Source organism: Maniola jurtina, chromosome 2 (genome assembly GCF_905333055.1).
Source record: "Maniola jurtina chromosome 2, ilManJurt1.1, whole genome shotgun sequence".
NCBI lineage: Eukaryota > Metazoa > Arthropoda > Insecta > Lepidoptera > Nymphalidae > Maniola > Maniola jurtina.
Window position 1 is genome coordinate 1,103,948 of NC_060030.1, and position 26,520 is coordinate 1,130,467.

At 38.4% G+C, this 26,520-nt stretch overlaps 1 protein-coding gene and 1 long non-coding RNA gene across 2 annotated transcripts in view; one reads left to right on the forward strand and one right to left on the reverse strand.

Annotated features, from left to right (window-relative positions):
* LOC123870709 (probable G-protein coupled receptor 158) overlaps positions 1-26,520 on the forward strand; it is a 121,450-nt gene that overhangs the window by 87,134 nt on the left and 7,796 nt on the right. The window contains exons 4-9 of the mRNA XM_045914084.1: positions 3,962-4,085; positions 13,247-13,390; positions 14,445-14,645; positions 16,150-16,328; positions 22,622-22,836; positions 23,965-24,103. Coding sequence (XP_045770040.1) covers positions 3,962-4,085; positions 13,247-13,390; positions 14,445-14,645; positions 16,150-16,328; positions 22,622-22,836; positions 23,965-24,103 — 1,002 coding nt within the window. The remainder of the gene's footprint in view (positions 1-3,961; positions 4,086-13,246; positions 13,391-14,444; positions 14,646-16,149; positions 16,329-22,621; positions 22,837-23,964; positions 24,104-26,520) is intronic.
* Positions 63-25,581, reverse strand: LOC123870724. Its single transcript, XR_006797133.1, has 3 exons — positions 25,566-25,581; positions 7,689-7,696; positions 63-188 (listed from the first exon to the last, which is right to left on the reverse strand). It is a non-coding gene; the product is annotated as an uncharacterized LOC123870724 (long non-coding RNA).

A 26,520-nucleotide genomic window follows, 5' to 3' on the forward strand; every position in this document is an offset into this window, starting at 1 on the left:
TCGCCATCGTTCGCCGGCCAAATGTGATTGAAATAAAGCTGCTTATTCTAAAAAAGAAGAGCCTGTTATAGCTTAGTGGTTAGGACGTCCGCCTCCAAATCGCAGGTCGGGGTTCATTCCCGGGCACGCATCTCTAACTTTTCGGAGTTAGGTATATGCGTTTTAAGTAATTAAATATCACTTGCTTGCTATTCATGACTGATATTCCCCTTTCCCGTCCAAAGCTTATGCTAGGAGTAGGTACGATAATAGTACAACGGGTGGGGTTTGAACCGCCAACCTTTCGGAATTCAGGCCGCTCCTCAACCGTTGAGCTATTGAGGCTCTAAACCTGGCCAGTGTGGCAGACTATAGCCAAAACCCTTCTCACTCTGAAAGGTGACCCGTGCTCTGTAGTGAGCTGGCGATTGGTTGATCATGATGATGATTGGAATAGAAGGGACTAGTACATCATTCACCTTCCATTTGCCGCTGACATACTCGTTATGGCGGAGACTCTGGAAGACTTAAATGCTCAGTGACCTTAGCAGAGTTTCTCAACAGGTGGGCCTAAAATGAACATGAACTTGCCGCCCTGTTTTATTTAGTTTTAGAATATACAGGTAAAGCCCTTTCATATGATACCCCACTTGATATAGTTATTTCACTTTGAAAATTGGAACACATTTAAATTTTTTTTAAATGATGTAACCGCAAATTCGCGGTTTTCAGATTTATTCCTGTACTTGTGCTATAAGACCTACCTACCTGCTAAACATGATTCTAGGTCAATGTGAAGTACCCCATAGGTTTCTTGACAGACACGACGGAAGTGATCCTATAAGGGTTTTTCCATTTGAGGTACGGAACCCTAAAGATTCCCCGCAGGATTTAAAAAAAAAACTAAATCCACGCGGATGAAGCTGCTTTGCACTATGATTGACTGTTGATGAAATAGCATTCAATTCATTAATCTAGGTACATCCATTCAAACCCTAAATGAGTTAATGCAGTTAACTGTCCAACTCGGAATGATATTTCCAGCAGTGGAGCTAATAATTTAGGTTGATAACAGCGCAACTGGGTCTCGGCCTCAGCGGGAGGAATTTGCATAATCTGTCAGAAATACAGACCGCTGGCATAGATTTAGGCTAATTGAGCTGTGGTACAAGTGACAAGCTTCAAAAGTTCAAATCACATCCACATAGGGTCTTGAGTTGTTGTAATAAAATGATGGGATGTTTGGTATAGCGGTAGTTTGTAGGGCTAGGATTCATTTTTTTTTTTAATTAAAAAAACTTAGGTTTTTCGAAACATTTAACAAATTATTTATTATTAACAAGGCAAATTTTATGCACTTTTAACATGAAAATAAAATAATTTCTGCGGGAAAATGTTTTTGTGTTAAAAAATTGAAAAAAAATTGTCGTCGCCTTGTTATGTCATTGATCGCCTTCCGTACAGCGTGACGTTGATAAATAATTTATTATGTTGACAATTTCAAAAAATCTAAATTTCAAACATTTGAAATTGCGTCATACAGCTGCCATATTGATTCTTTCCCCAAAAAATGTATTGCGTAAATGTATATGTGGTGATATCAGAGACTCTTTATGTTACCCCATACATCCAAATCTGTTCAGGCATTTGCTATGGTGGAATAAAGAACCTCACATACATTCATGAACTCTGAAAATATTCCTCGCCTTTTTTTGGACAGCCATGTAATAAGGGTATCGCTTCAGTAAATAATAAAACGCTTCCGGCTATGTGTTAGACCACGTAAAACGGAAACAACAATTATCGCTGTAGCCATGTTGTAGTTATGAACAAACGACAGACGCAGCGATAACCTCGACATCTGCATCATTCAACGCTTAGTCGCTTACGCAGCTCAAGTCGTTTCATATTAGCCCGCTCGATGTAAGATTTGCGCTTTATGCTCGATTTACAGTCATCACATCACACTAATCACACTGTCACACTATCACACTATCACACTAATCACACTAATCACACTAATCACACTATCACACTATCACACTAATCACACTAATTCACACTAATCACACTTAATATTATAAAGGCGAAAGTTTGTATGTGTGTGTGTGTGTGTGTGTGTGTGTATGTTTGTTACTCCTTCACGCAAAAACTACTTGACGGATTTGGCTGAAATTTAGAATGGAGATAGATAATATGCTGGATTAGCACATAGGCTACTTTTTATCCCGGAAAATCAATGAGTTCCCACGGGATTTTTAGAAAACCTATATCCACGCAAACGGGCCTCACCTAATCTTCTTTATAGTGGTCGTGCAGTTCTCTTGGGATATGCGGTGATGCGGTGGGTTTTCATATACTTCCGCATACAATTCACTAACAGAACGAGATTTCGATTTCGAGAACACAAAAATACGTGGACCTGCAAGGTCGGTCACCCATCCAATTACCAACTTGGGTCAACGTTGCTTAACAATCGCAATCGATTGATATGCGTTGTCACAACTAGACCACTCGTCCATCTGTCATAACTAAGCCACGTGTCCCTACAGTCATCACTCATCACCAATAGATGCCCACGGCTGGATATATTTTGCGTAATAATTGTGTCACACAGAATTCACACTAAGTAGGTAGGTAGGTACTTAGAGTTATCCCAGGCTCAATCATATTTTATATTATCTTCTATCAATGATTTTTACTTTTTCAGTAAAAACTTTACATTTTTCAAATTGTAAATCAATTTATTGTAAACCAATATTTAGATTCACATGCCCACTACATACTCGTATCTCCAATCAACAGTCAAATATTTACTGCAATATAAGTAATATTTGATTTACCGTAAAGCCACAGGTGTATTTTTATGAAAGCTTCGGCTAACACTTGGATAAATAAACCACGGTTTAACAAAAATTTGTTAAACAAAAATAGAAAGACTTCCCGCGGGATAGCATACTGATTTTCACGCATTTGTCTACAATAACGCCGTAACAGACCTAGGGATTGGCGGCATTTTTTGCATAGACATAATTGAAGACCTAACAAGTGATATAGGGTACTTTTCTCCAAAAAAAAAAAAACAGTTCCTGCGGGATAGCACGCTATCTTTCACACATTTGTTGTTCAATAACTCCGCAACAGAGCTACGGAGTGACGGCATTTTTTGCATAGACACATTTGAAGACATAGCAAGCGATATAGGCTACTTTTTTCTGAAAAAACAAATAGTTCCCGCGGGATAGCATACTATTTTCTCGCATATTTGTCGTTCAATAACGCTACAACAGAACTATGAATTGACGTCATTTTTTGCATAGACATAGTCGAGGAAAAAAGTAATATAGACTACTTTTCCTTTCAAGAAAACAAATAGTTCCCGCAGGATAGCATGCTATAACACATGATAAAATAACTTAGGCATTGCACCAAAAATATTGTAACAAACCTCAATTATTATTTAAACCTTGAGTCACGCGAGCGAAGTCGCGGGTAATAGCTAGTCTTAAATATACAAAATTAAAATAAATATTAACCATTCTCTAAAGTTCGTGTTCTAACTTAGCCACGATTAACTTAAAATTACGTTCCTCGTTTCTAATTCGAATTTCTAGGACATGGAACGCCCATTCGGTATCAGTTTTGTCATCTACTTACTTACTCTATCAATTGAAGAGTAAATAGGCTCTTTCTGCATCTTGAGCTGCATCATCACTTGCTAGCAGGTCTGATTGCAGCCAAGTGCTAGTCTATGTATTAAAAAAAGCACCTTTTTACTATACAAACTATTTAGACTATACAAATTTTAAACCCCTATTTTATCATTTCTTAGCGGATGTCTATATAAACTATCAGCATGTCAAACAGCCCAATCTGTCCAGTAGTTTAAGCTGTGTGCTGATAGATCAGTCAGTCAGTCAGTAAGCTATTTAGATGTATGATATCAAAATGACAAAATCAAAGATTAGTCTTTTTTCTACAGAGGTACCAGCGGCATTGACATAGATCTGCGAAGAGTGGACATCGACCAGTGCCCTATAAAGCAAGGCTCCACGCAGCTCAACATCTTCGCTGGTACCGATAAGTGCAAGAAGAAGACCACGGAGGTAAGCCTGTATGAGCATTCCAACATTGCCTTTATGCCTCTATGAGCAGTTCATAGAGGCATAAAGGCAATGTTGTGAATTAGGTTCCTCTTTCTTTTAAACCTAGAGAGAATAAGCTTAATTTTTCAAAATAATCATCCTTATTCGTCTATTTTGATTATATTATTATCAATCACACTATCACACTAATCACACTAATATTATAAAGGCGAAAGTTTGTATGTGTGTGTGTGTGTGTATGTTTGTTACTCCTTCACGCAAAAACTACTGGACGGATTTGGCTGAAATTTGGAATGAAGATAGATAATATCCTGGATTAGCACATAGGCTGCTTTTTATCCCAGAAAATCAAAGAGTTCCCACGGGATTTCGAAAAACCTTAATCCACGCGGGCGAAGTCACGGGCATCGGCTAGTTTATACTAAAAATTATAAAGAGGTTTTGTAAGTTTGTTTGTAGGAAATAATTTCTGGAACTACTGAACCAATTTTGAAAATTCTTTCACTAGTAGATAGCTACATTATTTATAAGCATTTTATAAGTGACAGAAGCTATATTTGATTTTCAAAAAATAGAGATCCCTACGAAAATTTTAATAGGCTATCAATGTGAAGCCGGGGTGGGTCGCTAGTAATATTATATAAACTAGCTGATGCACCCGGCTTTACTGAGATGAAATTAGATGTTCCAATATTAAATATGCATTACATAATAAAATGACTCTGAGTTATTCCTTACAACATCAGCTATCTGCCAGTAAGAGTCCTGCCCAAATCGGTCGAGCCGTTTTGGAAATAAGCCGGAACAAATAAACTTACAAAAAATTTAAACATTCCTATAGTAAACAATTTTCTAGCAAGAGGGACAAGGTCTAATTTTCTTAAATGCGAGAGAAAAATTACATAGGTAAATTACATTAAAACGATAAAACAAAAATAATTCATAATTTCAGTACACAACTAGAGACTAGAAATTCATCAATATATCACCTAAACACAGGAACATTGAAGATAGCCCAGTATTTACCTCGTAGCACCTATAGCTATCAATAGATAAATAATAATTTTCAGCGAAACACCTTCCGCGAACCGATATACAACGGGAAACTTTGAGAAAATCCAGCCCAAACTAAAATCTAGGCCAAAGCTTCCTCTTGAACGAAGCAAGCGGGAATAACAAGCGATACAAGAGCCATCCTGTTGATATTCTCCAGTGGTAGAGGTAACATCTCTAAACCTAATAATCCAAGCTATTCAAGCTAAATTTAAAGTACAAGACTGGAATATAATTTTATAAGCACCGCTATTTTTGAAAGGAGGATGGCGAGCTCCCATATAGTTTCAGACCCAGCTTAAGGCCCACATTCAAGAATCAAACTTTTAATATTTGTTCTACTTAACCAGGCTAACAAAAAAAATTTTCAAAAGAAAAATAAAACCGACTTCAAAAACCACAAACACTAAAAAGTACAAAATAATTTTTGTTTAGCTACACGTGTAATGTACCTAGGTATGAAGTCGAGCGAGCATATTAAAACAAAATTAGAAATCCAAGAGTGAAGCTCGCCCGACTTCATACCTAGGTACATTACACGTGTAGCTAAACAAAAATTATTTTGTACTTTTTAGTGTTTGTGGTTTTTGAAGTCGGTTTTATTTTTCTTTTGAAAATTTTTTAATTCACACTTTTTAGTGGCCCCACTGTACTATAATATGCTATGCCCAGTCAAAACCCTACTTTTTACTAAGCTATTACACTGATCGCGAGCAATTTGCTCTTATCCATTGAGGAGTTCTGTTCTCCATCTCCGAAGATATTCATCAGATCTTCACCAAAATATGGGACCACCTGCACAGTATACCCTTTCAAACAAAAAAAAATCCAAATCGGTCCAGGGGTCTTTGAGTAATCGGGGAACATACATAAAATTCCGACGAATTGAGAACCTCCTCCTTTTTTGGAAGTCGGTTAAAAATATTATGGGTTTCCACGGCCCCAAACAGGAGCGTCGAATAAATACATCGGCAGGAATGTCGTGGCCGTGGGTTATGTTGTGAATTTTTATCTATATAATTTTTTTAATACTTAACGCTTTGTGACGATACAAAAGGGTTCATGCCCAAATATTTGAGTATAAAAAATGTTAAGTTAAACTTGTTTTTCGACAATCTTTGTTGTAAGTATAAAAATATTTCACTTTGAAATCTCTTCCTAAATAAGTCTTTGCATTTATACTATTAAAATCCACAGCTAACAAGAGTTAAAAGTTCGATAAGAATCGATATCGGTAATTTTTTTTTGTATAAAGTGAACCGACTTCAAAAGCTGCACTGAATTTTTTTATTTAAATGAAAAATGAAAAAATATTTATTTTCTCGTAATTACATTGCATTGTTAAAAGTAAGGAACGCAACAACTGTAACATTATTTAAAAATAAATAATTTTATTTTTAAATGTTTAAAATAATGTTGTGAATAATGTTTATGCACTTCAAATAATTTCAACACGTAAGTCAAAATCGTTTATTCAAAGTAGGTACAATTGTACTCCTTTTGATGGTCGGAATTGTTTTTGTCCGATATAGTGGTGATAATTAATTACGTAACTTAAAACTAAAGCTACGAGGGTTCCAAACGCGCCCAAGTCTGAGAAGAGCCCACAACAAACTCAGCCGGGTATTCTTTTTTTTTACTATCACCACTTTACAAAATGACTTTATTAGAACTATCAAAGCTGTAGGTAAGTTTCACCTGTGTACTCGTATGTATGTACATCATAGAGTTAGAAATCTATACTAATAAATAAAATTGGAGTGTCTGTCTGTAATTTCGAAATAACTACCACATGTTAAGGTCATATGGTTATTTGAACGATAACATAACTGAATCACACGTTTTTAAAATTTTTGTCTGTCTGTCTGTCTGTCTGTCTGTTTGAAAAGACTAATCTTCGGAACGGCTGAACCGATTTTAACGGGATTTTCACATACAAGTAGAGGATTGACCAGGGTGTAACATAGGCTACTTTTTTAACCGACTTTCAAGAAGGGAGTTGTGTTTTTCTACCTATGTACACCGAAATCTCCGAGATTTCTGAACCGATTTGCGTCATTTCTTTTTTAATCGATAGAGGAACTTTGCGACATTGTTTCATAAAAAATTTGGATTCCAACTCCTCAATCCTGATGCTGCAGGGGATCTGACCAACCCACGCGGGCGAAGCTGCGGGCATCAGCTAGTAGGTAATATAAGTCCACTCTTACTCTAACGACATAAATAAAATTCACAAAACCGACTTACCTTGCGTGAGAGTAAAAGACTGTAGCTACATTAAATGTGGAAGTGCTCTATCTAAAAATCTTGTCTATCGGGAATTTTATTTGGGAGGCGAAAAATTGCCTCCTGTAACAGATGTTAGCCGAGACGGAGCTCTACTTACTTTTAAGAGGGCAATCGATAAACTTGTTTCAGGTCTTTGGAATTGGGCCCGTTTTTGTGAAGTGTCCCTCAGGAGCTGAGTCTTCCTTTAATTAAAATGAAAATGTTGGGGAATTTATTTTTAGCATCGAAAAAACAAGAAGTTGATCTCCGATCACCCCCGACAAGTGAAGCTTACCGTAACTATAAAAGAGCTGATAACTTTCAAACGGCTGAACCGATTTTCTTGGATTATAGCTAAGAACACTCTCAATCAAGCCACCTTTCAAACAAAAGAAAAAAAAACTAAATTAAAATCGGTTCATTAATTTAGGAGCTACAATGCCCCAGGCAGATACACAGAAACACACGTCAAACTTATAAAACCCCTCTTTTTGGGTCGGGGGTTAAAAATCCAACGATATTGTATCATACATTCGTCAGTGAAGTTCTAACAGAGCATAAAAGCCGATACACACGCGCGCTAGTAGGTCCACGTGACACGTGGCTTGTGACGCGCGTGAATCCGTAGATATAACTGCACGCAGAGACGTAATGTCTACGCGAACGTTCACGCCACGCAAGCGGTGCCATGTCTCATACAGTTCCATACATTACAACGCAATGATACGCGCTACGTCTACGCTTACGCGGCCTGTGTGGCTGGCGCTTAAGTAAAAAAAGTCTACTTTACAGGAGAGTAATAAAACTATTAAATGTTCGTTAGCAACCCTTGATGTAGGTATAACACATATTTTGAAAATGGATTTAAAATGAAGTTGTTGACGAAATAATAGGTCGAATGAAAATCTTCATCGATGGCAAATGTTAAAACCCGCCAAAAATGACTTACACAATGGTAGAACTTCACTGACGATAAATGTTACGTACATATTAGATAAAAATCCAAGCTCGCCTATGAGTAAAACAGATGATAGGTACAAAACGCACGAGAGTAAAAGAGTTAGTTAAGATGTAATCCTAACTTTGGCCACCAAACCTATAGGTTCTTACATATCGAACAACCTGAAACATTAAACACTCTATAGTGTGGTCCTAACTGGAATAATAGGTGGAGCGGCAGCAGGTGTGGGTTACGATGTGTATTAATGGCCGGCCAATCCGCACGTGCCGATAACAACGAGCTATTGTGCTGATTCCCTCTCCTAATACCTACTGTTAATCCCATGGATTTAGGAATCAGCTTAGATTTTAGTAAGTTATCTGTGGTAAGCTCTATCTATCATATTATTATTTCCATGAAAACCTTTGAGAGCCCGGGACTACATTTCCCCTTCTAACTTTTTGGAGTGTGTGGGTGCGTGTGTGTGTGTGTGTGTGTGTGTGTGTGTGTGTGTGTGTGTCTGTGATAGAGAGAGAGAGAGAGAGAGAGAGAGGGGGAGAGAGAGTGTGTAAGTGGGTATTGATTAATCAATAGTAGGAAACTTTCGCAATTGCTTGCTGGACTTTGCATGAGCATCGTTTTCCAGACAAAATTAGAGTAATTTATGCCTAAGCATATATTTAAGCGCTTTAGACTACTCTAGAGTGTAGAGGATCCTTAAGCCTAAGTTTAATTGCAGCGTCGACACTTATCTTGACTCTTAACTAATTTGTCTGTGACGACGTAGACGTATGAAGAAACTCCTAAATCTTGGCGTCGATCCGTCCGTTGCTTGGAAGAACTTATTATTTCTTAAAACGAATAAATATTAATTTATCACAATACTAATCCTTACAAGTATTATAATATTGTTAGGAATGCGAAAGTGTGTCTATTTATCTCTTTATCTGTCTGTCTGTCTATCTACCTACTAGTTTTTCACGGCCCATCCGTTTAACCTAATTTTGAAGAGAAAGATTGCATCCTGAGGACTGACATAGGTTACTTTTTCCCGGAAAATCAAAGACTTCCCACGGGATTTTTAACAATACAGCGGAAAAGTCGCGGGCATTAGTTTAGTGTGTCTGTTGTTTGTTGATTTTTTGTTTGTCCTTTAATCACGCTGCAACATAGCAAATGGATATAGTAAAAGAGATTCAAAGACCTAGAAAGTGACAAAGACTACTTTTTATCTCGGGAAAAGCAAACGCTTGCCATTTTTTGCTTTGTGAGCAGGATTTTGAACAGTCTAGATGTATATTGAGAGCGTTTACTCGCAAATGAATACTCAAAATACTAGAAAACTGTACAATTACTTGCACCCACATATCTCAGTTCGTATGGTCTGGAACAGCAATACGTCTCGTAATTTTATTGCACACTCGACCCGCCTTAAATATGCAAATGAAAGGGCAGAATTTAAATAACACCGAGTACGGACGGCTTTCCAGCAAAGTCACTCGTTTTGTAATAATTTTAAAATCAGGTTATTCTCGCACGGTTTTACCGGAGGTGAATGAAAAATTGACGCTGAAATTTTTCGTTAAACGTTTTCTTTACGCTGATCATACACGATCATGTTTACCTCAAGTCGGTTACTGAATGCTACGCGCCTGCGCCGCCTTAAATCAGTATTTATTTAGTAGATTGATTATCATTTCATTATGCTGTTATAAGTTTGACGTGTGTATCTATCTGTGGCATCGTAGCTCCTAAACGAGTGAACCGATTTTAATTTAGTTTATTTTGTTTGAAAGGTGGCTTGATCGAGAGTAATCCAAGAAAATAGGTTCAGCCTTTTGAAAGTTATCAACTCTTTTTAACCGACTTCAAAAAAAGGAGGAGGTTCTCAATTCATCGGAATCTTTTTCTAGTTACTGTAACCTTCACTTGTCAGGGTTATTATAAATTTTTAATTTACACTTGTAATTTCTCTCTTTTATTTATTATCTCATTATTACCACATTAAAAAAAATGTTTACAAAAATAAAATACTTAACAAGTTACAAAAAATAAAATAACAGAAACAACAACAAAATAACAGAAATAACAGAAAACTAAAGTGACGCAAAAAAAATGGTGAAATGGGTCCCACTAGCAGCGTGATGGGTAGGACCCAAACCGCCAGTGGTAAGGGCTCCAGAGTGAGGAACCTCCTCACAATGCATGCCGTCTCAAGAACCACTGCTTTCTGTATCTTACCCTTTTATACCCAAAACTTTTATTATTAAAATGATGTTAGTCATCCCGTCCTAAAATATCAATTTCCAAATTGCGCATGTCCCAAAAGTATCCAATATTGTATCGGAATTTCACCGCGGGTTGGTGCTTCAGGCTTTTATACCCCTACTGACGAAAATAGATACAGGGATCTGCAAAATATACGGACCCGGGGAACGGTCATTTATTAAACGGAAACACCATCATTCCGGCAATAGAATAAGAATAGAATAGAAATATTTTTTATTCAAATAAACTTTTACAAGTAGGTATACCTAAGTACTTTTGAATCGTCAAATGCATCTAACACTGTTTCGGAATACCTTTCCTAAAAAGAAGAACCAGCAAGAAACTCGGCGGTTGCTCTTAGTATTATACTTATTATGGATAAAAGTAATTGCAGTCCCGCGCATTGCTGGAGCGAGCAGCAAGTCCAATCCACACTCTTTTAACATATACCTGATCTTCGATTATGTATTATGCTTTTCCAGAAGCATACTTCAGTTAGGTTTTAAACTTATGATTGACTGACTGACTGACGCAGTACTGACACCGCACAGCCTACACGGGCGGTGGAATTACAGATTTAAAAGATGGAAATATTCCTACGAACGGTTTTGGAAAATTCCAAGGGGGTTTTTAAAACGTAAATCCACGCAAACGATGTTGCGCGAATATGAAGTCTATAACAAAAAGTTGTGCTAACAACTAATATAAATAACTAATAAAAATATAATATAAATTATAAATTAACATAATTTATAAATGTTCTCTCAGTTCATAATTTATAAATTACAAGCTAACAACATAATTTACAAAATGTTCTATGTGGACCTATCTTATAACCTTATTAAGCTTTAAACATTTTGCTAATAAACACTTAACTTATGAAATATAAAATAGGTTTTTTGATTAACTTTAATTATTATTTTTCTGCTTGTTGTCAGTCATAAGCCTAAGATAATAGAGTCCCTGGGGAGACGGGAATTTATATTTCAAGTAAAAAATAATTGAGTCAGTCCTTCTGACTTTGACTATTTACTGCTCTTGGAATTATCCATTTGGATTTTGAAGCCATAATTACAGAATACTTGAAAACAGGTCTAGTGTGAGTCGGGCTCGCACGAAGGGTTCCGTACTAAAGTGCAAGATTATATACTTTTTAATTTTTAGGTTTCCGTGTCTCAAAAAGAAAAACGGTACCCTTATATCTGTCTGTCTGTCCGTCTGTCGTGTCAGACCTATAGGGTACTTCCCATTGACCTATTTGCACCGGGTTAGCACGGGGTTAGTACGGGTGTGCAGGGCATCCCCACCCCGATTGCCATCTCGACCTGACACGTACTATAGGTATATTCCAGCTATTTAGAGACCTAGTGAGCCCAGCCTCCTCTAATATTTGATACGATATGCGACCTTGTCCGACCTCTATCCCGAAACTTTCATAAATAAGTTAAAACCTTCTTAAAAGTCTACCTCAGATGTAATATTGAGTTATGTCTGTATTATATTTACCATAAAACCTTCCAAGAAAATCTATGTTCAATACCCAGACAGTATTTTCCTGTAGTTTTTAATGGTACAGTCTTTTCAATCTTTTATGCGTTAGTTAATTCGCCGTAGTTTCACACGTTTCTAATTCGCTTTACTGAATACTTACTGACCCTAAGCGATGATAGCCCAAAAAAACCGATAATCCGACACTCTTGCATTGGTGATCAAGACTGAAATTTTACCAGTAGAGAAGAGTCCCCTACCTCAAAAATCTAATGAATTTGGCAATTATAAGGGAGCTGACGAACGAACACACACTCATAACCGCTAAATTAAACTCTGTAGGTATTACACGTAGTCGTGCGTAGGTATAAAATAAAATCTATCCATAGTTCAGGGGCTTTTCCGTAGTGAAAATGTTATCAGAAAATTTTCCTATTTCGGAGATGGGCGACCTTGTTATCAATAGCGACATATTTTGATCTGAGAACGTCTTGTCTGCCCTCTGAGCCCATAAGGCCGGGGCTTACCACAATAAAGTAAATTGTACCAACCGCCCTGTCTTCGCTATAAAAATATATGTCCCACTTAGTTTTTTCTGCCTCGTGTATTCTTGGAAATGATGCTTAATTTCAGTTAGTTAGATACGCCGGCTCACAATAATTCAGCACAGGTCTTTTCTCAGAATGAGAAGGGTTTAGGCTACAGTTTACCACGCTGCCCCAGCAAGGTTTGGCAGACTTCACATACCTTTGAGAACATCATGGAGAACTCTCAGGCATGTAGGTTTCCCCACGATGTTTTCCTTCACCATTAAAATACGTTAGTGATATTTGATTTCAAATAAATGTTAGAGGTGCCTGCCCGGGATCGAACTCCCGTTCTCCCAATTAGAAGGCCGACATCTAATAGAACATTATGGATCATTTTTAAGAAAACACGAGCCAGAAAAAACAATAATACACACGATACATCACTATAATTATTTTATTAGAGAGTTTGACAACGACAACTACATCAAAGACAACTATCAACGTGGTACAGGGCCAAAATCCCTGCACACCACCAATCCCGAAACGAAAAAAATTGGATATAGTGTCAGACTAGAGATCTTTGGGGTGTTTCCTAATCAGATTTTTTGTTACAGTGTGTGCCAGTCCCCGGGCTGGGGTTCCGTAGAGGCTCGTACCGCTGCGTGTGTCGCCGCGGGTTCTTCTTTCCTAACACCACCGCGGAGAACAGGTTCTACAACGGCAGCGATATTGAAGAAGAGTATGAGAAACATTTGTCTGTAAGTATTGTTAAAAAATTCAAAAATTGTTTCTTCAAAAATTTTCTTCTTGACCAATTTTCAATCTACCCACAAATACCTGTGATTAGACTTTCGCCTGAGAAAAATGTTTTTTTTTTTTAATTTATTTATTCGAAATAATTTTACGTGGCTTTTACATTTTGTAGCTCGCCAAACTGATGGGCCAGTTTGTTGGCGAGGTGGCGCATACATAAAACTATGTAAATAACTTAATAAGTACTATATTTTTTTAAATATCCATACATCTTATACACCTTAATCTATAGATACTTATAATAAACTGCACCTACTAAATATTTATTTAAGCCTACCTACTTTACTAAACAAACACAAATGAACACATTATTATAAAAATCAAAGAAAACACAAAAACACAAATTACTAATGATACAATATGACTGAGCCTCCAGTCTTTTGTGTAGCCAGATGACATATGGCCAAGCTATATGTCATCTGTTTCAACTTTCGATACTCGAAATCTATCTACGAGTCGACACACTGTCGAGACGTGCAAACCTGTACTAAGTCTGGGTGATATGAACAACTTTTACATACAAAAAACGTAGAAAGGATATTATTCCAACCTCATTCAGATGTCAAGCAAAGTAAACGAGCCGTTCCCATTGTAACCAGAAATAACACGATGATGACTACGCCTGGGCCTGACTCGCGCACTGATTACTTTTTGTATTTACAACAGAGCTTATAGATCTTTGTTTCTCTATAATAGTTACTATTTTTGTATTAATCTCGCTGAAAATCAATAGTAAAATCTATCTGTACTTTTTGAATTGCAAGACTAGCTTATGTCCGTGACTTTGTTTTTTTATTCAGATAAAAGTTAGCCCTTGACTGCAATCTCACCTGGTGGTAAGTGATGGTCTAAGATGGAAGCAGGCTAACCTGGGAGGGGTAGGAAGATTTTATTAAACCCATGCCCATTCGTTCGCATGGACTTTTAAACCCCTATTTTACCCCTCAGGACCTGAATTTTCAGTACACACACACACACTTGACGACTTTTTGCCACCAGAGTCAAAGAAGCCTATACTCCAAAGCCACAACCTTCGAATGTCTGCCATGCGCGGAAGGTTGCGAAGCCTGCATCGACGGTTCACCATGTGTAGCGGCTTTGAACTGGGTTGTTCGGACGACCATCTTCGCGCTGGCCTGCTTCGTGATATCCTGCCTGCCCTTCATTGTTTACTTCACTATCAAATATGGACATGTCAGGGTGAGTAACTAAAGCCACAACCTTCAAATGTCTGCCATGTGTGGAAGGTTGCGAAGCCTAACTTCGACGGGTCACCATATGTCGTGAATATACGTAGAGGATTATTCCACTAATTCCCATTAACAATCATGGGGATTTGTGAACTTTTCTTCCACAAATCTCCATGACACTCTAGAGCTCCTAATGGGGATTCGTGAACTTTTTGGGTTACATTTTTCATTTAGCCTGTCCCCAAATATTATGGTAGGAATAGAGCAACATGTTAAATTCTCTGGAGAGGAAAACAAAACAAATTGATATTACTTATGATCTTTGTTTCTTATGCTGTTATGGATATTGCTTCCCTCCGCACTTTTCGGCGATACATCATCAGGGGATGTAAGATAAAAACAACAATAAGGAAAGTTACAATGCAAAAGTATGATTGAATGAAATGCTTGGTGTGAGGCCATATTTATTTAGGAGCGAAGCTTTTCTGGATTCCGTACCTGAAGGGAGCCAACGGGACCCTAATACTAAGCCTCCGCTGTCCATCCGTCTGTGTGTCTACGGGCTATATCTCATGAACCGTAATTGGTAGAGAGATCAAGTGTTAACAGAATGTATAGGTATTTCTATTGTTGCTATAACAATAAGTGTAAATTAAAAATTTATAACACCCCCGACGATCCAAAGTATTTGAGTTTTCCAAAACATCATTTTCAAATAAATAATTATGTATTTAGGCAACGTCCATCTTGACAGCTTGACATTTGTCTATTGACATAATAATATGAACCTAACGGTTATCGAACCTTCTTTTCTACAAGAAAACTAGAAAAGAGCTGATAACTCTTAAACGGCTGAACCATTTTTTTTAGATTATAGCTAAGAACACTCTCGATCAAGCCACCTTTCAAACAAAAAAAAAGTAAATCAAAATCGGTTCATTCGTTTAGGCGCTACGATGCCACAGACAGATACACAGATACAGAGATACACAGACACACAGATACACACGTCAAATTTATAACACCCCTCTTTTTGAAAAACTTCCCCGAAACACACACGAAATAGCAACTTCTTATTTTGTTTTACTTCTTTGTATTGACTGACTGGAGTGCACTGGACTGGACTGGTCCGATGCAGTGCAGCCCAGTCAGTTGCCGACAAAACCAGACGAGAGCCAAACCAGACCACAGGATCTCAGGATACATTTAGGACCACAGCTCTAACTATAACCTCAGCCGTCTTTTTTAACCCCCAACCCAAAAAGAGGGGTGTTATAAGTTTGACGTGTGTATCTGTGTATCCGTGTATCTCTCTGTGGCATCGTAGCTCCTAAACGAATGGACCGATTTTAATTTAGTTTTTTTATTTGAAAGGAGGCTTGATCGAGAGTGTTCTTAGCTGTAATCGAAGAAAATCGGTTCAACCGTTTGAAAGTTATCAGCTCTTTTCTAGGTTTTATAAAGAGATTTTTGTGTCGGGGGTTTGTCTAACCTTTACTACTTTATGAACACAGGTGGTAAGGGCAGCGAGCCCAGCTCTGCTCAGGGTGATCGTGCTAGGAGCCCTGCTGATCTACTCCACGACCCTCGTGATGTACGGACGGCCGACGGTGTTCACGTGCACCGCGCGCGTCTGGCTGAGGGAGGTCGGCTTCTGCTTGACGTACGGCGCCTTGATGCTGAAGACTTGGAGGTATGTACAGTCAAAGGCCGTAAGTCGTTTAACACCATAAGGATCATATGAACGCGTGGCACGGTTATGCACATGAGTTAGGTGTGCCGTGTTTATAGAAAAAGGTGATAAGTGCGACAGGTTTTTGATGCAATAGTTTCGCGGAGTTGTTACTCGAATTCTGAGGTCGGCCGTACCTAAATACCGCAATCCCGTTCCTCCTTCACCGTTCTACCACGGAACAGCGAGAAACCGTGAGCGTTGGCATCCTTATGTGCTCGACATCCAATCTACTCGCACGAAACCTTATAGCTCAACGTTTCTGATACAGACCTCTAAGGTTTAGACGCCATTCCGACACCGTCCAAGTATAGCTTAGGTACCATCAAGGCAAGAGTGAATAGGTTTGGGCTGAGAAAAATATTTAAGCATTGCTCAAAATAAAAAAAGTAGATTAAATTTCCTTCAAAATGCTGGGCTGAAAAATTTTTTGATTAAAAATACTGGCCAAGTGTGGATTAGCACTTCACAAACCTTTGAGAACATTATGAAGCTTTCATGCGAATTTCCTCACGATGTTTTCCTTCACCGAAAGCAAGTTAAACCAATTTAATTGCTTAAAACACACACGCGAACCTCCGACCTCAGGCTAGGAGGCGAACGTCTTAACCACTAGGATTTTGACAAAGGTCTCTTGTAGAGACTTCCACACCATGGTCGTGCACCGCCTGAGTCCAACGGCTCCCTCCTTGTTTGATGTCGACTGCTAAAATCATAACCCTTTATTTTGGCTTTGCCATAGTCGAGTAAAAATTGGAAAAGATAAAGCCTATGGCTTAAGCCTGGCTTAGGCCAAGGAAACCGGAAATGACTTTGCAATGGAATCCCGATGACCCGGATGCGGCGTTCGTGCCGGAAATTGTGGTACGACTGGAAGTTGGAAGACTGCTGGATTGCAACCGAGAGGGTTTCCGGTCACAACGGCCTATACACGTTATATTTTTAAGAGAAAAGAAATCATGCATTCATGCTGAATTAGGAGGAGCCGCTAGATTCAAGCGGCGTAAGAACGCGCCATGTGGAAGTCTCTACAAGAGGCCTATGTCCAGCAGTGGACGTCCATCGGTTTATAATGATGATGACGATGACCCGGCCCGAGCTTACCCGGGTGCTATTTCTAAAAATCCCTTCTTATTAGGGGTCTACGTTACACAGAGAACTTGTATCCAAAATCTCAAGTGTCTACTGCACAATTCAATTTTCATGAGAGCCGATTCAATTTACATGAAAGCCTTGAGGAACAAGATCTTTGCGTATATGCTGAAATATTCAGCGATGTATCGCAGAGTAATTAGGTTGAGAGATTGGTCTTGAATTAATGAAGGGGTCTCCTGTCTATTGCGCTTAGTTATTCAGTGAGGAACGTCTTGCAATCGGCACTAATGGACCTTGGGATGCCTCGGTTTCTATGGAAATTTGACGAGCTCAAATTGAAATATAATTTATTTATTTGATGACATCATGGGGTTATTCAAGGGGCGGACAAACAAATTCCTGAAAGGCCGGCAACGTGTTGGCGGTGCTTCTGGTGCTGCAAATGTTCGTGGGCGGCGGTAATCACTTAACACCAGGTGACCCGCCAGCTCGTTTGCTCGCTATTTTTTATTTTTAAAAACCTGGCGTGTGCTGGCTGCGTGCCCGGCGAAAGATTTTATACGTCTTTGTTATCTGTTATCTCTCAAAGCCGCCATGATCAAAACTTCATAGTTGTCCTTATCGTGTTGGGGACACGCATAGAAACTTTCAGCTTTAATAAAATAACGAAGGTCTGGCCCTCGCGGCCTGTTAGTCCTGGCATTGTACTGGAATTTTAAGTTCGTTTGACTTTTAGCAAATTCCAATATTCCATCCATAACGCAGGTAATTTGTCAAGGGACAAATTTTGATCCAATATAAAATAAAGGCAATCACCTCGTACGGTGATTGCAATTTACCTTCGGAAATGGGCAGCACATAATTAAATACGGGAAAAAAGTAACAAACGAGCTTTTTCCGCGACTTCATGGTGGAATTCATTTTTAACCCCCGACCCAAAAAGAGGGGTGTTATAAGTTTGACGTGTGTATCTGTGTATCTGTGTGTCTGTGTATCTGTGTATCTGTCTGTGGCATCGTAGCGCCTAAACGAATGAACCGATTTTAATTTAGTTTTTTTTGTTTGAAAGGTGGCTTGATCGAGAGTGTTCTTAGCTATAATCTAAAAAATTGGTTCAGCCATTTAAGAGTTATGAGCTCTTTTCTAGTTTTCTTGTAGAAAAGAAGGTTAGATAACCGTTAGGTTTTTAATATTATGTCAACAGACAAATGTCAAGCTGTCAAGATGGACGTTGCCTAAATACATAATTATTTATTTGAAAATGATGTTTTGGAAAACTCAAATACTTTGGATCGTCGGGGGTGTTATAAATTTTTAATTTACACTTGTTAATATTTACTAGCTGATGCCCGCGACCTCGTTCGCGTGGATGTAGGTTTTTAAATTCCCGTGGGAACTCTTTGATTTTCCGGGATAAAAAGTGCTTACGTGCTAATCCAGGGTATAATCCATCTCTATTCTAAATATCAGCCCAATCCGTCCAGTAGTTTTTGCGTGAAGGAGTAACAAACATATACACACACACACACACACATAAAAACTTTCTCCTTTATAATATTTGTGTGATTTATTTTATTTGTACCAGAAAGTTGTAACAATGAAGATAAAAAGCAAGAAAAAGTGGACAGGGAAGCACTTATCTCTTTAAGAGATCTCTACCAGTGACCCTTGGCAGTGCGAGAGCTTATAAAAAGAGTAGAATAGGTACAGCAAAGATAGATATTTCCTGTTTTCCCGTGAATTTTGCAGGCTGTGATTATAGCATTTGCGGTTGCAAGCTGTCTGTCGGTGTCAAATGTAAAAGTTTTATGAAATAGTAAGTAACAAACAGACAGATAGACTTTCGTTTTCATAATGCCTAATATGTATTATACTGTATCAGTACCTTTGAGGAATTTTATTAGTACACTAGATGATGCCCGCGACTTCGTTCGCGTGGATTTAGGGTTTTAAAAATCCCGTGGGAACTCTTTGATCTTCCGGGATAAACGTTGCCTTTGTCAGTGTCAGAGACGCGTTTGAAAGCTGACTGACTGGGTGATTTACCGACTGACTGACTGATCTATGAACGCACAGCTCAAACTACTGGACGGACAGCATGCAGATAGCTATTATGACGTAGACATCCGCAAAGATAGGAGTTTTAGAAATTCAACCCGTAGGGGGTAAAAAGGGAAGGGGAAGGTTTGAAATATAGTCTACGCGGACGAAGTCGCGGGCATACGCTAGTTCATAATTTTGTTTACGTGTGACCGGCTAAATTAACTTATTTGTCGGAGTTATACATTGCGTATCGCCGCGTCGCGTGTATAAAGACCCCAGATAGGTCAAGAACTAACCGGTCATACATATAGGTAAAACACTGAAAATCTATAGAATAGGTAGATATACATAGCTTCTCTGAAGCCACGAGTCAATCGGCATCATTCAATACTTGGATTTCTTATTTGGTTACGGGGCCCTAAAATCCAAGTTCAACTGATGTGAACATTCCCAAGACAGTAAGTAATGTACTAGGTCTAACAAGCGGCCCATTTTGCCGAGGGACAATGGGTTCTATAAAGCGGAAGCAATCAAAACCTTTTCCAATTGATCTGCGGCCTGTAACTCAGGTAAAATGTAGGTAGGTACTGATTACCTCTTTTTTCACTCCATTCAACCGTTGGTTTTCCTCAACACTTTGAGCAGATTTTTATACCTGACTACGGGAGATTAAGATTTTAGTAGGCCACTTTGTATGTAAGTATGTAGGTATGTTCCACCCTAGTGGCTCAATTACTGAGCCAATTTTTTTTTAATTTACAGACTACCGCTTGGCTGCAATCAGACCTGCTATAGCAAGTGATGATGCAGCCTAAGATGGGGCGCGCTGGCCTAGGAGTTGCCTATTCACTCTTGACTTAAACGTACTCATAGTAAAAGTGGGGGGAAGTGAAGCGGCGATAGGTTGAAGTGGGTTGAAATGATTCTATTCACTTAATGATCTCCCTTGGCCAGTGTCTGGTGACTGGTCCCAGGTCTTAAAAGTGGAAAATCCAGGTAAAATCGCAGTCAAGTTCCATTGAATAAGTATAAAAGTCAGTCAAGTGCGAGCCGGACTCGCGCACAAAGGGTTCCGTACCATCGTACAAGAAATAACACTTATTTTTTAATTTCGATGGAATGTGGTCATTTTGAAATTTTTATTATTTGTTGTTATAGCGGCAATAGAAATACACATTCCGTGTTCAAGTCTCTATCTCGGTTCACGAGATACAGCCTCAAAAGGAAAACCTGAACCCTTATAGGATCAATTTGTTGTCTCTCTGTCTGTCTTCTATCTGTCTGTCCGTCTATCCTCTGTTTTAATTATTCTATGTATACCTATCAGATTTCGAGACCCAATATTTGACTTCAGAACTATACCTACTTAATTTATGGAAACTCTATTTTTTCACCGTTTTAAAAATAGCGCTATAGTTAATTCTGCCAAGAATACTATAATAAAGAATGAATCAGATTTTCTCTACTAAAACGGTACTTGCATAATTAGCAGAGATTTGAATAGGCTCGTGGAAGAGCGGCCAGCGACTTAAAATGGGCTTTCAGTAGGGTTGCCATTCGTCCGGAATTCCCCGGATTTGTCATAAATTGGAGGGTGTCTGGGTTTTAGGAAATTATTTCAAGTACTTAAAGAAAATCATCCATCTGTCTGCTGAAATATATTTCTTTGGTTGGTGTATTAATTAACGAAAAACGGTGTTGTAATATACATCTTTACCTATTAGCTGAAGGCTTATGTTCGACTCTCTTACGGACTAAGTAATTACAATCAAATCTTACAAGCTATTCTATTAATAATATTTCTTAACCTAACCTGCATAATTTCTACATAATATGTTTTATTACTTGAATGATGAGAGGAAAAGACTGTTTAATTTTTGGCTATGACTGGTTTCGAAGTTTTAGGTAAGTATTTAGTATTTATAAATTAATTTGTAACTAAAAATAATAATTTGTTTTATTTTTGAAGTAAAAATAATTTAAGATTGTTTTACACTCGAAAATCCGGAGTTTTCGAGCTCCTTGTCCTTGTTTTTTAAATTTTGCAGATGACAACCCTAACTTTTCGGCTTTAAATCCGGATTTATCAGCCTCTAATTTGCTAACAGCTCTAGAGTTGAAGCGATGGACCAATCAAAATGAGTAGTCGTTAGATATACTTCGAGCTCTTCAGTTTTGTATGACGTCACAAATCATATTGCAGTATGGTGCACGTTATATTCGTAACTAGCTGATGCCCGCGACTTCGTTCGCGTGGATGTAGGTTTTTTAAAATTCCCGTGGGAACTCTTTGATTTTCCGGGATAAAAAGTAGCCTATGTGCTAATCCAAGGTATAATCTATCTCCATTCTAAATTTCAGCCCAATCCGTCCAGTAGTTTTTGCGTGAAGGAGTAACAAACATACACACACACACACACACACACACACACACACACACACACACACACACACACACACACACACACACACACACACACACACACACACACACACACACACACACACATATACAAACTTTCTCCTTTATAATATTAGTGTGATGGAATTCGTAGCCAAGATATAGGGGCTTCTTTAGGGGATCATTCAGATGATATGACGTGTCATATTCAATTATGAATATGACAATGCCGTTTGAATGGCAACGGTCTCCCTAGTGCAGTGGTAAACGCTGTGGTCCCGGGTTTGATTCCCGGCAGGGGTTTGGAATTTTATAATCTCTAAATTTCTGATCTGGTCTGGTAGGAGGCTTCGGCCGAGGCTAGTTACTACCCTACTGGCAAAGCCGTGCCGCCAAGCGATTTAGCGTTTAACGCAATGATGGTTTAACGAAACCAAAGGAGTAGGTACTTATGGGTTTAATGAAATTTGCCATATCCTTTCCAGGTTAGCCCGCTTCCATCTTAAACTGCATCATCACTTATCACCAGGTGAGATTGCAGTCAAGGGCTAGCCTGTGCCTGCAGTCTGAATAAATTGAAAAAGATCTTGACTATGAATTCCATTGTTAATCACCATTCCCAAAATCCATACTAATACAGTTTAGTCGTAAAACTGTCTACTCAAAGCTAATTCTCAAGCTCAATACTTGTACTAAAATCGTCTGTTTTTCACAGGATATCAGTGATCTTCCAAGTGCGCTCAGCGAAGGCCGTGAAGATCTCTGACATGTACCTTCTGCGACGTATAGGGGTTATAGTGGGGGTGGCGTGCGTGCTGCTGTCCATAAGGACGCTGGTGGCGCCGCCCACCGTCATCGTGGGGAGGACCAGGGATGATCTGAAGGCGTATTTGTGTAATACTGACTGGTGGGATCACTCCTTTACTACGCGTAAGTATAGTATAGTGGCCGGCAAACAACCAAGATCTGAAGAGGTGTAGTGGGAGAAAGTTGGCAAATCTGGGAAGTGAAAGTCGACGTATCAACCAATCGCGTGCACCCGCGCCGACTGATCAACCAATCGCGTGCACCCGCCATTCGCCAGCCAATCGCGTCAATGTTCATGTTTGACGGGCACTGTAGGTACGCGACATGTCGAGATGGCAATCAAGCCCCGGACGCCCCGCATTAACCCGGTTCGGGCGAGAGCGAGAGACGTGCGGGTGTACGGGGCGTCCCTCGCCTCATACCCCGATGGCCATCTATCTAGACCTATCGCGAGTTAAACCTACTGCAGGATGTTTAGTAAACCGTATAATGTGACAATTAATCGTTTACAGGGTGATTTGGATATCCCTTGATATAAGGTATTTAAATTTTTCTTTTAGACATCACATCTCCAGCCTCCCAGTAGCCATAATATTATGTTATAACACAATGCAGTAGGTATGTGACTGTATTTATACAGCTAGTATGTAATTCAACAACTTTCTACAAAATGGAAAAATACATAAAATGAAAATGTAATAGGCATTTACGTAGCATTGAGAAAGTAATTTTTCTGTATTTCATACTCGAAAAATATTCTACCAGGGCCAGCATTTAAATAATTAATGAGAATTTGTACTGTCAAGTACGTATCTTGATAAGTAAAAATGGGCGCTTGCCAAAAATATGCTTAAATTTATGAATTTATTGCCGTAATTATAATATTCAGTTTGTAATAAAAATAAATGGAGTCACTGGGGACAAACAATAAAAATAAAATGAGGAATGGAATGTCATATCTTCAAAACTTTATATCGTCAACTGTTTTGCGTTTGGTGGTTTGATTATTATGAATGATCTAAACACAGTAGCCTCAACAATAATATAATTATTAATTTTTTATTCTTTATTATTTGTTTTTATAGCGGCAATAGAAATACACATTCTGTGACAACTTTGTTCATGAGATACAGCCCGCGAACAAACAGACAGATAGACAGATGTCAGATGGACAGCGGAGGCTTAGTAATAGGGTCCGGGTACGGAACCCTACAGCTGTAACTATAAACTGTATGTAGATATTCGTTGCAGTGGAAGTGATCTTCCTGATGTGGGGTATCCGGCTGTGCATCATGGTGCGGAAGGCGCCCTCCGAGTTCAACGAGAGCCGGTTCATATCCATGGCCATATACAACGAGTTCCTTCTGTCTGTCTTCCTTAATATATCTATGTAAGTTTACACCCCATGTCTCATTCGCAAGGAACCAAAAGTTTAATCACACCAATATTATAAAGGCGAATGTTTGTGTGTATCTGTGTGTGTATGTTTGTTAGTCCTTCACGCAAAAACTACCAGACGGATTTGGCTGGGAATGGAGATAGATAATATCCTGGATTAGCACATAGGCTACTTTTTATCCCGGAACATCAAAGAGTTCCCACGGGATTTTTAAAAACCTAAATCCACGTGGGCGAAGCTGCGGGCATCAGCTAGTTTACTATAATCTGCTAACCAAACAAATCTGTATGGTGCAACATGCAGCATGCGACATGCACCGCCCGCCCTCCCACTGATAAACATGCAAGAAAAGCCAGCCACCAAGCAACCTTTTTATCCAACTGCAGCAATGGCTTTGACGCAGTTGGCTGAAAAACAAGAAGGAAAACAATAAATTGTTTTAGGGTGCAAAATGTGTGTGAAGTCTGTCAACCCACACTTATTGGCCATCGTGGACCGTAGTGGTCTATGGCTCTTCTCAATCGAATTCAAAAGTGGACCAACGATGAGTTGAGATAATAATGATGATGATCGCAAAGATTTTTAAAATTTGATAAAAATGGTCAATTCTCGGATGGAATAACCCAATTTTATATTTGAATTTTTATTCCAATATCGGCAAAAGCCTTGTATAAGTAATGCTTGCAAATTGGTGCACAGTAATTTCAAGTCCGGATTTTTCCACAAGCGCTCGATTGTGGGGTAATTTATGCTGAATTTCAGCCCGAATTGAAAAGGAAGTGATGGTTTAACGGCTCTTGAGAATTCTAATTTGCTTTATAATGTAAAATTCCGTGCTTTTTGATATCATCGTAGGTAATAATTTTAGCTTTGATCCGTATTTAAATATTTAATACATGATGCTGCCCGCGACTTCCTCCGCAAGAATGTACCTATAATGAAATGAAATAAATTAAAATATGCTTTACTGGCTTATGCCCGCGACTTCGTTTGTGTGGGTTTAAGTTTTCAAAATCCCGTGGGACTCTTTGATTTTCCGGGAAAAAAGTAGCCTATGTCACTCTCCAGACCTTTAATTATATCCATGCAAAAAGTCACGCTGATCCGTTGCTCCGCTGCGGCGTGGCTAACCAATAAGCCGACAAACCAACAAACAAACACATAGTTATAATAATATTAGTATGGATTTTCGAAGTCTATTCTGTCAAAATATTTTCTATTTAAATTTTACGTAAACTCTTGTAGCTTTATGTAAAACGTAGCTAGAGATTGTGAAAATAATTGTGTGAACGTTGTTTGTTGATTACGAATCGGAGTTATCAATACTTATATAAATAAAATGAAATAATAAAATTGCCAACTCAATAAAATTCAAACTATTTGCTGAAATGAGCCGCGTGTTATATCATCAATTAATTATTTTAAATACTTCCCGCACAAAATTAAATTAAACGAAAACATCGTGCTGTAAATTGAGCCTCCAAAGCAAATTGCTAATTAAAGCGAGCTTAATTAATACCTAGTGAGTGGCAACAAGCCTTCATATATTGTTTTAAAGTGCTATAAAGTTCGTATAACGAAATTTTATGAGTCAGAGTTGAAATTGCGAAGGATCGTAAAAAAGGAAATTTTTTAAATTTTATCTATTGTGATTGGCCAACAGAAGTTTATAGTAAAATCAAAGTCATATACAGGGTGTAATTAGAACGCTGGCGAAAACTAAGACAGGTGTCAGACGATTACTGATAATAGAATAGAATAGAATAGAATAGAATAGATTTTTATTCGAAAGTAGACTTTTACAAGTGCTTTTGAATCTTCAAAATAATTCAAAAGGTTAGGAATGCCGTTCTACCGAGAAGAACCAGCAAGAAACTCGGCGGTTGCTCTTTTCAACTGCTCAATTTACAATAATATGCCATACTATACAAGCAATTGCAGCCCCGCGCATAGATATGTTAGGTACCTACTACAGAAAACGCGAAAAAAATTATTTAAAACTCCAGTACTTTACAGCAAATAAAACATCTGACTGACACTATAAATCAACAAAAGTTGCGTTGGTAATCGTACCTAGATAGATGATACAAGTGTAAATTAAAAATTTATAACACCCCCGACAAGTGAAGGTTACAGTAACTAGAGAAGACTGAAAAGACTTGATTACTTTCAAACGGCTGAACTGAACTGATTTTCTTGGACTATTCCGCGCCTACGATCTAAAGTATCTGAGTTTTCCAAAACATCATTTTCAAATAAATAATTATGTATTTAGGCAACGTCCATCTTGACAGCTTGACATTTGTCAATTGACATAATATTATGAACCTAACGGTTATTTAACCTTTTTTTCTACAAGAAAACTATAACTGATAACTCTTAAACGGCTGAACCAATTTTTTTGGATT